General features: G+C 34.5%; 1 protein-coding gene across 2 annotated transcripts in view; it reads left to right on the forward strand.

Annotated features, from left to right (window-relative positions):
* SP4 (Sp4 transcription factor) overlaps nucleotides 1-15,388 on the forward strand; it is a 77,209-nt gene extending 61,821 nt beyond the window's left edge. For both annotated transcript variants that reach the window (XM_070615889.1, XM_070615890.1), the window contains exon 6: nucleotides 11,980-15,388. In XM_070615889.1, coding sequence (XP_070471990.1) covers nucleotides 11,980-12,227 — 248 coding nt within the window. In that variant the 3' untranslated portion in view covers nucleotides 12,228-15,388. The remainder of the gene's footprint in view (nucleotides 1-11,979) is intronic.
* Nucleotides 15,389-16,368: the final 980 nt, after the last annotated feature.

Consider the following 16,368-nt stretch of genomic DNA (forward strand, 5'->3'; position numbering starts at 1 on the left):
AGAACAGAAATAGAAAACAGACAACAAAATGATAAACTTGAACCTAATCAGGGCTTGCCCTGTGGCTGAGTGGTTGAGTTCATGCGCTCCACTTCAGTAGCCCACAGTTTTGCTGGTTTGGATCCTGGGCAGACATGGCACTGCTTGTCAGGCCACATTGAGGCAGCATCCCATGTACCACAATTAGAAGGACCCACTACTAAAATATACAACTATATACTGGGGAGATGGGGGGAAAAGCAGGGGGGAAAAAAAAAGATTGGCAACAGTTGTTAGCTCTGGTGCCAATCTTTAAAAAAAAAATCTAATCAATAACTGTGTATAATGCAAATGGTCTAAACGTAATGATTAGAAGAGAGAGGTTGTCTGATTGCATTTTAAAAGACCCATTTATATACTGTCTACAAAAAACCCACTTCAGATATAATCATATGGATAAGTTAAAAGAAAAAGGATAAAATATATATATACCATGCAAAGATTAATCAAAAGAAAGCTAAAGTTGCTGTATTAATAATAGGCAAAATATACTTCATAAAACAGTGAAAATTACTAGATATAGTGGAACATTCCATGATGATGAATGGGTCACTGTACATGAAGACATCACAATTCTAATTGTAATATGCATTTAACAACAGAGCTCTAAAATATATGAAGCAAAAAATAATAAAACTGAAAGGAGAAATAGACCAACCCACGATTCCTCTTGTAGAGTTATTACTCCTTTCTTAGTAATTGATAGAACAAGCAGACAGAAGACAAGAAAGGGTATAGAACGTGGTCATTCAACTTACCCTAATTGACATTTATTACTCTAGCCAGTTGGAGCAGAATACATATTTTAATCAATACAACATGGAACATTCACAAAGATAGACCGTACTCTGGGTCATGAGACTTACCTTAACAAATTAAAAGAATAGAAATACAAAGTATGTTCTCAGATCATAATGGAATTAAACTAGAAGTAACAAAAATATCTGGGAAATCTCTAAATATTTGGAAATTAAACAGCACATTTCTGAGTAACCTGTGGGTCATGATGATATCTCTAGGGAAACTAGAAAATATTTTGACTGAATGAAAATACAACATATTAAGATTTGTGGGATGCAGGTAAAGCAGTGCTTAGAGGAAATCTACAGCATTAAATGCTTTTATTAGTAACAAAGAAAGGTCTTAAGTCACTCTAAGCTTCTATCTTAAGAAAATAGAAAACAAAGAGCAAATTAAACCCCAAACAGGAAGTTAGGAAATAATAAATGTAAGAGAAAATCAGTCAAACCAACATATAGCTTTCTTTGAAAAGATAAAATTGATGAGTCTCTAGTCTGATGGGTCAAGAAAATTTACCAGTATCAGAATTGGAAGGGGGTATCACTAGAGCCACTACAGACAATATGACTACAAAGGAATGCTGTGAATAACTCTGTACTCTTGAGTTAGAGAACTTAGGTGAAATGGACCAACTTTCTTAAAAGACACAAATTACCAGTAATTGCTCAAGAAGAGATAGATAACATGAATAGTCCTATATCTATTAAAGAAACTGAATTTTTAGCTAAAAACTTTTGACAAGGAAAACCCAAGTCTCACATGGTTTCATTGGCAAATTCTACCATTTAAGAAAGAAATAATACCTATTCTGCACAGTATCTTTCAGAAAATAAATGAGGGAACGCTTCTATTTTACGAGGCCTGTATTACCATAATACCAAAGTCAGGTAAAGTCATTACTAGGGAAAAAGAAAAAAAATCAGTATCCTCATAAATATAGATGTCAAAATCCTCAACAAAATATTGTCAAACCATGTCCAGTAAAATATATATAAAGAGAACAATGTATCATGACTAACTTTTTATTCCAAGTGTTTATTCCAAGAATGAAAGGCTGATTGAATATTGCAAAATCAATCAGTTGATGTAATTTACCATATTAACAACAAAAGAATGAAAAAATCACGTGATTACTTAAATAATTACACAAAAAGTATTTGGGAAAATTTGCATTCAGTTTGGTAAAAATTCTCAGCAGACTAAGTATTGAACGTTACACCCTGAACCAGATAAAGGCCATTTACAAAAAAATTTGTAGTTAACATTGTACTTACTGATGAAGGACTTAGTGCTTCTCCCTAGGATCAGAAACAAGGCAAAGTTGTCTGATGTTATCATTCTTATTCACCATAGTATTGGAATTCATTAATTCAGTGCATTAAACCAGGAAAACATCATAAAAGACATACAGATTCGAATGGAAGAAGTAAGTATCTTATCTTTATTTGCAGACAGTCTGGTTGTCTGTTTAGGAAAACTGTGGCCTCTACCCCAAAAAGGTGTTAGGACTAATAAATGAGTTTGGCAAGATTGCAGGATACAAGGTGAATATACACAATGAATTGTATTTCTGTGTCCTGGCAATGAACAACTGGATGTAAGTAGTGTAATAAACAGTGTCATTTATAATAGGATGAAAAGAGTGAAACACTTGCTATAAATCTAACAAAGTGTATGCAAGATATGTATACTGAAAATTAAAAACATTGGTGAGAGAAATTGAAGATGACCTACAAATGGAGAGATATACCAGATTAGTAGATTCGATGGGCCGATATTGTTTTGATATCAGTTCTCCCAAATATATATACAGATTCAATGCAGTCCTTCTGAAAATTGCAGCACCATTTTGTAGATATTAGCAAACTGATTATAAAATTTTTATAAAAGTCAAAGCAATTAGAATATCCAAAACAATTTTGAAAGATGACAGAGTTGGCTGATTGACACTACATGATTTCAAGTTTTCCTGTAAAGCTGCAGTAATCAACACTGAGATTTTGGTGAAAAGAAGGACACGTAAATAAGACAGACAGACTAGAGAGTCCAGAAATTGACCCATACACATGTGGTGCAAAAACAGTTCAGTGGAGAAAGGGTAGTCTTTTCAGTAAATGGTGTGGAAGAATTGGACAGACACGTGCAAAAAAAGATCTTCAATCTACGTACCTCATATCTTTTACAAAAACTAACTCAAAATCACTCACACCTAAATCTAAAACCTTAAGACTATGGAAGTTTTTGAATAAGATATAGGACCAAATCTTTGTGACCTTGGATAAGGCTAAAGTTTTTAATAAAACACGAAAAATACAATCCATAAAAGAAGAATTGACAAATTTGACTTCATAAAAACTAAAAACTCGCTCCATGAGAGGTCCTGTTAAGAAAATGAAAACACAAGACTCAGACTGGGAGAAAATATTTGAAAACCGCATATCTGACAGTGTACCTTTATCTAGAATATATTGTATAAAAAACTCTCAAAACTCAACAATATGTGAACAAACAGCCCAGTTTTTAAACATTGTCAAAGGATTTGGACACTCCACTAAGGAAGATAGACGTGGTGAATAAGCACATGAAAAGATGTTCAGCATCATCTGTTATTTGGGAAATGCAAATTAAAACCACAACAAAATGCCAGTATACGCTTATTAGAATATCAGATCTGACAATGAGAAGTAGTGGTAAGAATGCACAGCAGCTGGAACTCTGATACATTGTTGGTGGGAATGCAAAATGACACAGCACCTTTGGAAAACATTTTCGAATTTTCTTTTAAAGTTAAACATAATCTTACCATATGACCTAGTAATCCACTCCTTAGTATTCACTCTGGAGAAATAAAAGCTATGTTCACACAGAAAACTATGAATATATATAGCAGATTTATTTATATCACCCCAAGTAGGAAACAACCCAAATGTCCTTCAACTGGTGAATGGATAAAATACTGTGGTATATCCAAATATTGGAGTACTACTCCCCAACATAAAAGAATGGATTATTAATACACTCAACCACATAGATGAAATTCAGATGTATTGTGCTAAGTGAAAGGTGCCAGCATCAAAACCTACCTATTGTATGATTCAGTTTGTATGACATTAGGGGAAAATCAAAACTATAGAGGCAGAGAGAACGGTTCACTGTTTTCCGATGTGTAAGGAAGGAGGGAGAGTTTGACTATAAAGAGGGATCATGAAGAAATTTTTGTAAGTGATAGCAGCTCTTCTACAGCCATGTGTCAGTTAATGGCAGGGAAAGGTTCTGAGAATTGTGTCAGATGATTTTGTCATTGTGCCGACATCATAGAGTACTTAGACAAACATAGACGGGATAGCCTACTACTATAGCTATGCTTTTATATGACTGCCAGTGTAGTAGGTTTGTTTACACCAGCATCACCCACAAACATGTGAGTAATGGGCTGTGCTATGACTTGCAATGGCTACAGTGTCACAGTATGAATTTTTCAGCTGTTATAATCTTAGGGGACTAGTGTCATATACGTAGTCCGTTGTTGACCGAAATATCATTATGCAATGCACAGTCATAAGTTAATTATAAGATTAGTACCATATAGCCTTGGTGTGTAGTAGGCTAGGCCATCTAGGTTTCTGTTAGTATACTCTATTATGTTTGCACAATGACAAAATCGCCTAACAGCACATTTCTCAGAACATATTCCCGTTGTTAAGTGATGCATGACTGTATTTTTATTTTGGTGATGGCTCCATGACTTGATGCGTTTGTCAAAACTCATAGAACTATGTACTAAAAAGAATCAGTTTTACTGTATATAAATTAAATCATAAGTTTTTAAAAGTGTGAGACAAGCTCTTATCTTTGAGAAATTGCAATATAGAAAGGGAGTGAGATTTTGTAATTAATTTTTGTTTTAAGAATCCAAAAGAATTTTCTCTTCAGCCTCACGCATGTGCCTCGGTATCATGCAACACTTCTCTTAACTCTACCAAGGATAATGGGACTTAGAGCCAGGGAACTCCTAAAAATGATTTTGTGCAACCACATAATTTTATAAATTAAGACTAAACTGAAGTCTTAAGAGGCTGACTGACTTCTTTACCAAGGCCCCAAACTTAGTTCCTTCTGCCAAGTTGAGTGATTAGTGATGAGTTAAGAATGAGCCATGGGAGCAGTAAACGAATTCAGACGTGCAATAACAGTAACAGCTAACATTAGACAGCATATAATTGGATCATGTTTTTTATCTATTTTGTTAATCTCTGCCTTTTAATTGGAGAGTTTAATGCATTCATATTAAATGCAATTACTGATAAGGACTTCTGCCATTTTGGCATTTGTTTTCTTTGTATCTTCTATGTTTTTTGTTCCTCTATTCCTCCATTATTGACATCTTATGTTAAATACTCATTGTGTGTTATTTGAATATTTTAATTCCCTTGTCATTTTCCCCTCTCTCTATAGAGAGATATAGATAGGTAGGTAGATAGATAGATATAGATAGATAATTTTCATTATTTTCTTAGTGATTGCACAAATTAAAAATGCATTTATGCTATCTTTTATATTTACCTATGTAGTCACCTTACCTGGTGGTCTTTATTTCTTCATATGGATTCAAGTTATGGCCTAGTGTCTTTTCATTTCAGCCTGAGGGATTCCCTTTAGTATTTCTTATAGGTGCAAATCTGCTAGAGACAGATTCTTTCAGGTATTATTAATCTAGGAATAACTTAATTTCTCCTTATTTTTGAAAGATAGTTGTGCTGTATATAGAATTCTTGGTGGACTGTTTCTTTCTTTCATCTTTGAATATATCATCCCACTGCTTTCTGGCCTCTGTGATCTCTGATGAAAAATCAGCTGTTATTTTTATTGACTATTCCTTGTAGGTGATGAGTCACTTCTCTCTTACCTCTTTTCAGGTTCTCTCTTTGTTTTTGACTTTAAACAATTTGATTATTATGTGTCTCAGTGTGAATCTTTTTGAGTTTAACCTACTTAGAGTTTATTGAGCTTCTTAGATGTGTAGATGAATGTTTTTCATCAAATTTGGGGTTTTCAGCCATCATTTCTTCAAATACTCTTTCTTCAAATACCTGAGACCAACATCTCTCTGTCTTTGCTGAGAGGCTTTGTGTGCATGTTCAGGCACCCTTTAACAGTCAGCCAGACAGTTGAAATTCTGCCTTAGCTTTCACTTCCTGCTTATGCAGCGCCTCAAAGGTTAGGCACAGGTGAGAATTTGGGCCTTCTCAGACCTTTTCTGAGTAGGCTCATAGCCCTAAGCATGTATGTGGCCTTCTAGATTCCAAGGAGTATGTCAGAGCTTTTCAAAGCCCCTGTGGATTTCTTACTTCCCAGCTTTTCTTTTTAAGCTTTGTGTTTAGTCTATTTATTGTTTGTTCCAAGTGTTGTCCGTTAACTCGGGCATCCATGAAGTTAAAACACTTGCCTATAATTGTTTTAGATAAACACATGCCCTTCTCCACCCCCAGAGAATGCTTTTCACATTGGGCTATCTCCAAGTCAGGTTAAATACAACAGTCTTTTAAGTGGGTCTTCCAAAGAACCACTAACAGATCAAATAATGATAATTCTTTGGGATTGAGGTTTTAAAAGAGTTCTAGCTCTATTCTGCTCCCTCTGGTGGCTGCCAGGCTGCTGGCGAGTGAAAAATGGAACCAGGCAGACTAAAACATCAGAAAGCTTGCTGTTCATACCAAGATTCGGCCGTTTTTCTTTATTAAACATTCCCTGAGTCACTGCAAGCCTTGATTAAGCCTTGATTTCGAGAGTGTAAAAGGGTTGATTTTGATAGTTTTTTCTAGGTTTTCTGATTCCTTTCATAGAGGAGTCAATTTTTGGAGTGAATCTTTGGTGGCATTACTTCTTTCATGGTTTGGGGGGTGTTCCCCCCTGTATTTCTGAAGAATTATAAGGATTAGAGAGAGAGTTGATGAGTTTTTGTGACGTTGAATGCTGCTGTTTGTGGCACATCTTGGGGATGTCGAATTCACAGTTGAGTTTAGGAATCTGGATCATGATGTAGTCATCCATTTATAGATGATAGTTAAAACTATTAGAGTAGATAAGATTGCCTTTAAAAAAGCATTTATAATGAAATGACCAAAGGGCTTCTATATTTGAGTAGATAATTACTGAAGGAGGAAATAAAAAATTACTCATTATGCAAATTGATGTCTCTGTAAATTCATAGTCTCAAATCTCAGCTAGTCTCTCAGAACAGCCTGTCAAATCCTATTCTTTTTTGTCAGCTTCCTCAGTACCTTAATAATTATATAAACCTTCTTAAGTCTTCTTATTTCCCTTGTCATTTCCACTCAACCTCCTCTCACTCCCAGTCTTCTACTTCAGGAAAATTTAAGCCATATGACTTCTCCCAAATTGTCTTCTCTCCTCCTTTTAATTTACTTTTATTCACAGGTAATGATAGAGGAGAATTGAGGGTACTTATGAAAGATTTGTTTAAATATTCTAGGGTGGGTAGGTAGGAAGGAGTGTCCAGGACGGACTGATAGGTTGAGGGCATTGCAGGGGAGGGTTGGAAGAATCCAAGGACTACTAATCATTCAATATGAATAACTAGATTTCTTAGAACAAATCAAAAAGTGATGTCTGTAATGTGAGTTATATATAAAAGTCTGGTTAGTTTTACTAAGGAATTGTATATCTGCTGTTCATGGACATTTGATGAAAGTTATTTCTTGAGCAGACAGTGTGTTTGTTACTTAGCTATATAACAAATGCCAGATGTTTAATTAATTTTTTTATGAGGGAGATTAGCCCTGAGCTAACATCCGCCACCAGTCCTCCTCTCTTTGCTGAGGAAAATTGGCCTTGAGCTAACATCTGTGCCCATCTTCCTCTACTTCATATGTGGGATGCTGCCACAGCATGGCTTGATGAGCAGTGTGTAGGTCTGTGCCTGGGATCTGAACTGGTGAACCCCAGGCTGATGAAGTGGAGCACATGAACTTAACTGCTGCACCTCCAGGACAACCCCACAAATTCCAGACATTTTAAAATGTCCCTGTAGTGGGTTGAATTGTGTCTCCCAGAAAGCACGTTCAGTCCTAATCCCCGGTATCTGTGAATGTGACCTTATTCTGAAATAGGTTCTTTGTAGATTAAATGAATTAAGATGAGATCATACTATGCCTAGTGCCTAGGATTCAGGACCTAGTGGGCCCTAAATCCAATGACTGGTGTCCATATAAGAAGAGGAGAAGACAGAGACACAGGGAAAAAGGCCATGTGAAGACAGAGGCAGAGATTGAAGAGATACAACACAAGCCAGTGAATGCCAAAGATTGCCATAAGTCACCAGAACCTAGGATGAGGCAAGGAAGAGTCCTCTAGAGCCTTTGTTGGGAGCGTTGCCCTACTGACAGCTAGACTTTGGGCGTCTAGCCTCCAGAATTGCAAGAGACTAAATATTTCTTGTTTTAAGCCACCTAGCTTATGGTATTTTCTTACAGAAATCTAGGAAACTAATACAGATCCTTAGTTTGCTCCTGAAATTAATTTTAATCTCTACATGTGGAGGTATTTTATCAAATGACAAGCTTAGAAATAACATTAGTAATTTATAAAGTATATTTTGTACATTATATTGGCTTATTTGATGGCAACATTTTGAAAACTAGATTCTAGACAGAACTATGACATCTAAGTAGTTGCCTCTTGATGGCTACTTCAAATAAATAAAGATCTGATTTATTCCATTGATCTGTTCAAATCTGTGATTCCATTTGAAAATCTCAGCATTTTTTTTGAGAGAAATTACTGTTAATATCATGTTAGGAAGTAATCTAATGTAGTTTCTTCATATGAATCTTCTATTTAAATCCTTTTAAAAACTACCATATTTTAATAATCATGTAGTACAGCATGGCATTCTCTTAATAATCTAGGCAAAAGAAGCGTTTGTTTTTTCTGCATTCAGTTACTTAAACTAAAATTGTTTGGGTTATGTTCCTTTTATTTTTTGTTTTTATAATTTTTTAAGATTGTCACCTGAGCTAACATCTGTTGCCAAGCTTCTTTTTTGTTTTTCTTCTCCCCAAAGCTCCCCAGTATGTAGTTCTGTACTCTAGTTGTAGGTCATTCTGGTTGTGCTGTGTGGGACACGGCCTCAGCATATCTTGATGAGTGGTGCCATGTCTGTGCCCAGGATTCGAACCGGCGAAACCCCGGGCCACCAAAGTGGAGCCATGAACTTAACCACTCAGGCACAGGGCCGGCCCCTGGGTTATGTCCTTGAGATTTTCTTAAAGAACTAAAATTTGGAATTTGTCCTTGACATGCTTTGGATTCTCTTAATGAAGATACTTCACAGATCTTGAACCATATAATAGATCAGCTATAATTTATTTTATCAGGCTTTAATTTTTTTCAAGGTGTATGTTGTATAACTATTAGTTTTCTGTTGTTGCCATAACAAACTACCACAAATTTAGCCACTTAAAATGACACAATTTATTGTATCACAGTTTCTTTAAGTCAGAAGTTCAAACAGGCTCGGCCTAAGTCCTCTGCTTAGCATCTCACAAAGTCAGAATCAGGGTGTCAGCTGGGCTGTGTTCCTTACGGAAGGTTCTGGGGAAGAATCTGCTTCTGGACTCATTCACATTGTCAGCCAAATTCAGATTTTGCTGTTGTAGGGCTTAGGTCCCTGTTTTCTTGCTGGCTGTCGGCTGGGGGCTGGTGTTTGCTCCTGGAGGCTCCCCACATTCCGTCTCATACTTCTCACGTGGCCCCCTCCAGCAACAGCAGCTCAAGTCCCTCTGATACTTCTTATCTCGGTGATTTCTCCTGCTGCATCTTTCTGACTCCAGCTGAAGAAAGCTGTCTGCTTTTAAGAGCTCATGTGATTAGATTGGGCCCACCCAGGTAATTCAAAATAAACTCCCTATATTAGACTCTATACCCTTGGTTCTGTCTCTTTTGCCATGTCATAAAAGATACAAATTCCAGAAATTAGGGCATGGACTTCTTTGGGGGGCCATTCTGCCTACCGTAACTAATATCAACAGTTTTGATAATTAGTTTCGTTAATTATAAAAAATATTAGTCTACTAAGAATAATTATAAAAATAAGTAAAAGAATTATAAATATAATAAAGATATTGTATATATAGTTAGTACAAGAATTCTGTACGTCCTTGAGATAAAGAAAATGATAATGTTTGCCAAGAGTTGGGAATTTAGAAATTGGCACCACAGAAAACACATTTCTGTGTGGAAAAAGATAATAAACTGAAACGTCATTCCCTTACTTACTTGTACAACATAATTTACTAATTTTGAGATTCTAGCCAACTTTTATTATTGAAATTAATTGAACACCCCCACCACTTAGGAGTAGACAGACGAGAAAGTCCACACACCAACCATGTCACCATCATTTCCCATTTATCTTACAGTTTGCCACTGAGTAGCTGGGGACTTGAATTTCTTTTTTCATTGGTTCCACATGGTTGCAAATGACTGTCTCAAGATAATGGAAGCTTCTTAAAGTCAGAGACTCTCGCTTGCTCACTTTCGTATCACCAGTGCCTGGCAAATTGCAGATGGTCCACAAATACTTGTTAAACATCCTCTGTGTACAGGTTGACCACCCAGTTAATTTGTTGTTTGCTCAGTGATCTCAGGCCATCACTACCTAATTTGTTTCTGATTATTCTCAGCCATTGTTGCTATAAAAGAAAAGAGGTGTCTGATTGAACTCTGGTGACATAACATAAACCCAAACTAGAAATCGGGTGCCTTGAATCCTGCTCTGATATTAAGTTGTATGATTCCCAGGCAAATTAATTTCTGAGCCTCAGCTTACTCATCTATAAAATGAAAATGTAAAATAAGATCTTTAAGATTTCTTCTCTTTAAAATGTGTAAACTGAGAAATTTTCTTTTTTTAAATAAGATGGGAAACTTGAAAGGTAAAGGAGTTCAGGGTTGATCCTAAACTTAAACCATCGTTTAATTATTTTTCACCTTTTTCTAGGTATCAGCATTCATAAAGTGAAAACTGCTTTACCTAAGGCTTAACTCTTTATTTTTAATGTCTTTGATAATGTTTTCTAAACCATTTATTTATCCTTTCATTTAATTTTTCAAGACTGAAAGAGAAAAGTTCAATGAGATTCTGCAAATGTAATTTTCTAAAAAATAAAAGCAAACACATGAAGAGGGGAAAATATCTGACATGGACAAACTTGAATTTAAAGGTTTCTATTGGTAATTCAAAAGCAGGGCCAAGTATAGAAGTGAGCTGAACTGAATTTTATTATCCAAGTTCTGTCAGGCAGGGAACACATTGTTTCATTCTCTTAAGTAGTAGCTTTAGTCTTTCCCTGTAAAATTAGTAGTTGATTGCTTGTGAACATCAAAATATACCAGTTAACCAAATTTTTATGTGCTCTATCCATTATACACAAAAATGAAATAGCTTTCTTGTTTTTGGTCAACTTTAGTTTTTATTCCAAAATATAGAAGTAGTTAGTTCCAGTAGAACTATCTTATATCTTAAAGAGAGCATATTTAAGGATCACTTTGTATACCAGAACCTAACAGTCTTCATCTGTGAGACCTAAAAACACTTAATAAATTTGAAATGTCGTATTTTCCCAGCTCTCATTTTTGCCTTGTGAAGAAACTCAGTACACTGTTAACTGATTTTATTTTAAATAGTTCTGAGGTATTTCATGCCTGTAGGTATTATAACCAAAACCCAGACAGTGTGTTTTAAGGAAGAGTGAACATGAACCTTGAACATTATATGTTGTTACACCTGGAAAAGATTTTTGGGATAATCTGTTAGAAACACTCTTATTTCATAGATGGGGAAACTGAGGCCCAGACTGGTTATTTTACTTGCTCCAGCTTTTATTTCCAGTTCTTAGCAGAACCAGAATTTTAACTCAGATCTTTTATCACCAGTCACAATGCTCTTTCTCCTATACTGCACTGCTTGTTTGACAGCATCTTAAAATAAAAACAAAGAATTTTGCAACTAGTCAAAGGTTAAACAAAAGTATAGTATGACCAGAAGAGAAATTATTTTAAATTATAATTTCATTTAAAGAAAAAGAGTCACTATTCATTTACTATTTTTCTGTTTAGGTGAAAAGAGATTTGAATGCCCAGAATGTTCAAAAAGGTTCATGCGGAGTGATCATCTCTCCAAACATGTCAAAACGCACCAGAATAAGAAAGGTGGCGGGACAGCTCTTGCCATTGTTACCTCGGGAGAACTGGACTCGTCTGTTACAGAGGTGCTTGGCTCCCCAAGAATTGTCACAGTTGCAGCCATTTCTCAAGATTCAAACCCAGCAACTCCCAATGTTTCAACCAACATGGAAGAATTCTGAAAAGTTATTTATAACAGAGACCTCTAGTGCTGCACTTAAGTTTACACACCTTTGAAAATCTGGAAATGGGCTGGTCAAGTGGATTACAGAGTAGGAAATCATGTGTTCATTCTTGGCTTCTTTAAGTGTTCCAAGATTTTGGGTCAACATGTGAAGTGTTGAATTTTTAAAAATACAAAAAGCAAACTGATGTACTGGAAACAGATAGAAAGTATTTCCTCCATAGTATAAGTTGTAGTTATTTGGAAATCTATCACGTAATCTTTAAACAGAATCTTCCCCTCTCTTAACATCATATGTTAACGTGTTTAAAAAGACAGACCTCAGTAGTTTGCAGGCTGGACCTTAATTGGACTTGTTTTCTTTGAAAGTACTTTGTTATAAATTCAGTCAGTAATAATTTACATGGATTTTTTTTCCTATAGCACAGAAAACAGATAGTTAACTCATAATAGGGATAATACTTTATTTCCTTAGCTTGATTTTTGAAAAGTCAACTGAAAATAGTTTTGGCCGTCTTTTCTAAATGTTAGAAATTCTTCTACAGTTGAATTAGGTAAGTTCCAAAAAAGTAATCTGAGATGCATCTCAGATCATTATTACCACTACATTATAGTAGTGTGTATGCAGACAATCAGTGAAGTCCAATTACTTTCTCCATTTGGAGACACGAGGAACTTAGAGCTAAACCTTAGGTTAAATTTTAGATCGAAACCTTAGGAAAATACAAAACTCATAGTAGCTTCAGAAAAATAAAATGAGGGAACTTAACATGTAAGGTTTTGAAGTTAGGATTGATTATATTCCTAGCCCTAGGTTGAACCACAAAATTCATTTAAAATGTTTATATTGGAAGTATTTGCATAAAGTATAAATTGTTCTGTAGTTGCATATTCTGTAAATATGAGTTATGTTGACAATGTGCAGAATTCTTTATGCTTTGACTTGGTAGCCAAAGAAAGAATTATCATACTTTTTTTAAGGCCAGCAGAAAATTATCTTTTAACTACATTGCAATTTTCATTTTCCTCTCTACTAAAAATGAGCCAATCACATTTTGTTTCTAGTATTGCGTTAGAAGGCTGATTAAGAATTTATAACATAGTAATGTCTTTATGTTATGTCAATAACTGAATTACCCTATAAAGACAGCCTAACAAATATATAACAGATATGATATTATGAAGCAAAAGTTATTTTTTAAAAATCAGAATAATTTTCAGTCATGTAAGTGACTAAAGAAAAATAATGTATTTCATTTTTTATGCAAGGAACTTATAGGAAAGATGGCCAAGCATTTCATATGAAAAAAATTTGGATTATACCAGTAGCTTAAATATTAGTAAGATATTTCATATTTTAAAAATATATTTACACAGAATCATAATGGAATTGGAATTGATCGTTTGAAAAGTAAAGTTTAACTGCTCGGTTTATCAACAGTTTGGGGACTGTTTGAATATAGGTACATGGGTTTTTTTTGTGCATTCTCTGTTATTTCAGGAAAAGTACTACTCATGCGAATTCTCTTCCAAAATTGTGATGTTTCTTGTATTTTTGATGAAGGAGAAATACTGTAATGATCACTGTTTACACTATGTACACTTTAGGCCAGCCCTTTGTAGCGTTATATAAAACTGAAGGTCTTTTGTGCTTTCAGTTTGTATAAAAAAGCTTTGAGATTAAAGGAAAAAAAAATTTTTACACTGTGGTTATAAATTTCAAGTTTCTTAAAGCTTTTGTAGACTTGTAACAAAGTCTTTAAATTTTAGTTGGATTTTGTAAATTGTTTTGTATATTTTATTTAATGTACTCTTAACAACTGATGTATCTGGCTTTAAAACATCAGACTCAGTTTGTTGTTTTGTTTGGTACAGAGGAGCATTTGGTAGTGTTAATTTTAATTTTATTATATAGGAGCTGAAACATCAAATATATATTTTATCTATCATTATGCTACACAATCAGTGCTATAAATTTTTTTATGCGAAGAAACTTTCCTAATGTTTGAATCATGTTTCCTCAGAGTGACACTTTTTGTTGTTGTTAATACCAAGTATGAGCTCTCTGCACCATTATTCCGTGAACCAGTTTTAATGCATACTTATGTATGCTCATCAGAAATGGAAGTTATTTTTTAATCAACAATGAGGCCTATTATAAATTTAACAAACTGAATCTGGATAGCTTTATAGCATATAAAATATATTAATTTGTGTTAGCAGGTGCACATTTCACCGCTGAAATTAGAAATATTTTGACAGTCTGTTCTGCATACCATTCTGAATCCACTTTTCTGTCTTATAAGAATCGTAAATTTCCGTGTCCTTTATTTGACTCAGTGGGATATAGCTGTTATAAGTAATAGGGCACAGATGTGCAGTAGAGTCTTGTTTAATGGCATTTCACTGTTCATTCCCTTTGCCACTGTTATAAAACTTTTCTTTATTGTAATTATCAGTGCAAAGCTATGTATTTATCATGGTAGAACTCCAGTGTTAGAATAGTTTTTTCTTACAGTATACTTTCTTTGGTTAGGTTTGTGTATGTGTTGCTGATTACATTAGAACTTGATGTTAAGTCATTATTTATCACACTCTCATGAGAGCAGTAATAAAAGTGTGTAATCTAGGAGAAAAAGTTAATTTGTCAAACTTAGATAAGCATGATGTTTAGGTCCTATTTTTCAATTTTATAACTGTTTTATTGCAAACAATATTTGTATTTAAGTCTTCATTTTAATGCCTTGTGGTGTTTTTTCTGCATGTCACTAAGTTGTCATCCCACATAAATTGATGTGCAGCATAGGGTATTGAATCTACATAAGGATTTTAAAACAGAAATAGTTGATGGTAAAATGTAAATGTTTTGCAAAAATTCCTTATAAAAAGTTTTGTAGTAACATTTCACTTGTAAATTTTTTTTTGTAAAAAAAAAGAAAATGAAAAAAAAAAAGATGAATCCAGGAAAAAAAGCTGTTTCCCATATCCTAGAATTTAGACAATTATTCTGCCAGCAAAGCCTCTGGGGCTGTAATTGACATTTTTACAGTGCTGATTTGTATAAAATTTGTTTTTTGTGATTTGGAAATAAAATCATGTACAAGTTGTTGCCTGCAATAACTATTGCAAGTAACCTATTAAAAATTCCCTTGAGTTTAACATGTTTCTTCATTTAATTATGTATACTATAAAGCAGCAATAAATTGTTTGAACTATCAACCTTCTTATCACGATGAACACTGGAAAGTAAATGCTTCTCACTAGCAAACGTATTGGCAACTCTTCATAATTCCTGGTATTAGGATCTGGTCACCATTTCTCTGAACATACTGCCAAAGAACTCCAATTCAAATTTCATGTTAATTTGCAGCCATTGCTCTAGACATTTATGGAAATTAAAATTTGATTTAGGGACCTTTTTAACTTAAATTTTTTCAGCTATGAATGTTAGGAAATTGTAGGAAGAGCTAAAAACGAAAACATAATTAAAATATTATTTAAGCTCACAGAAACACTAAGAAGCATGTATGCCACGTAGATGCCACAAAGTCTATAAGCAAAAGCTGTTGTCTTTTCCCCTTGAGAGAGCCCTGCCAATCTTATGGAGGACTTTACTGACATGATAAATAAATACATTATTGGAACAATTTCAGTTATCAGATTTCCAAACCCAGGCCAGATTAGATATAGCAAAGTGAGAGGCGGGCGATGTTAGGAGACAGTGAGAGTACACTGGCCCACTGACGAAGACTCCAAAGAGTCTTTAAATCTGTCGCCATCGGGCGATAGTGTGTGGGTAGATCACCTGTACGGCAGCGCCCTCAGGGAAAGACATGGTCATGTTCCAACTTAGTGTAACAATATCTATTCGTAACAATGACTGAATCAAGAAACAGTTGAATTCATGCTACTGTGCCCAACAAAATCAGTAAGGAAGAAATTTTTCAAAAGATTTGTATCAAAACTAAAGATGTATATTTTAGTCACCTGAAAAATTAACATTTGGAAGCATCAGGAGGATGATGTAGAAAACGGGATAATGTAATTAGAAGATTAAAATTTTTTATTTTTTTAAATTTTTAATGTGGTGTAGTACGAGTTTTGATTCTTGGACTTGTAGGAACTTCAACCGTGTAACC

The sequence above is a fragment of the Equus przewalskii genome, chromosome 4, assembly GCF_037783145.1.
Source record: "Equus przewalskii isolate Varuska chromosome 4, EquPr2, whole genome shotgun sequence".
Lineage (NCBI taxonomy): Eukaryota > Metazoa > Chordata > Mammalia > Perissodactyla > Equidae > Equus > Equus przewalskii.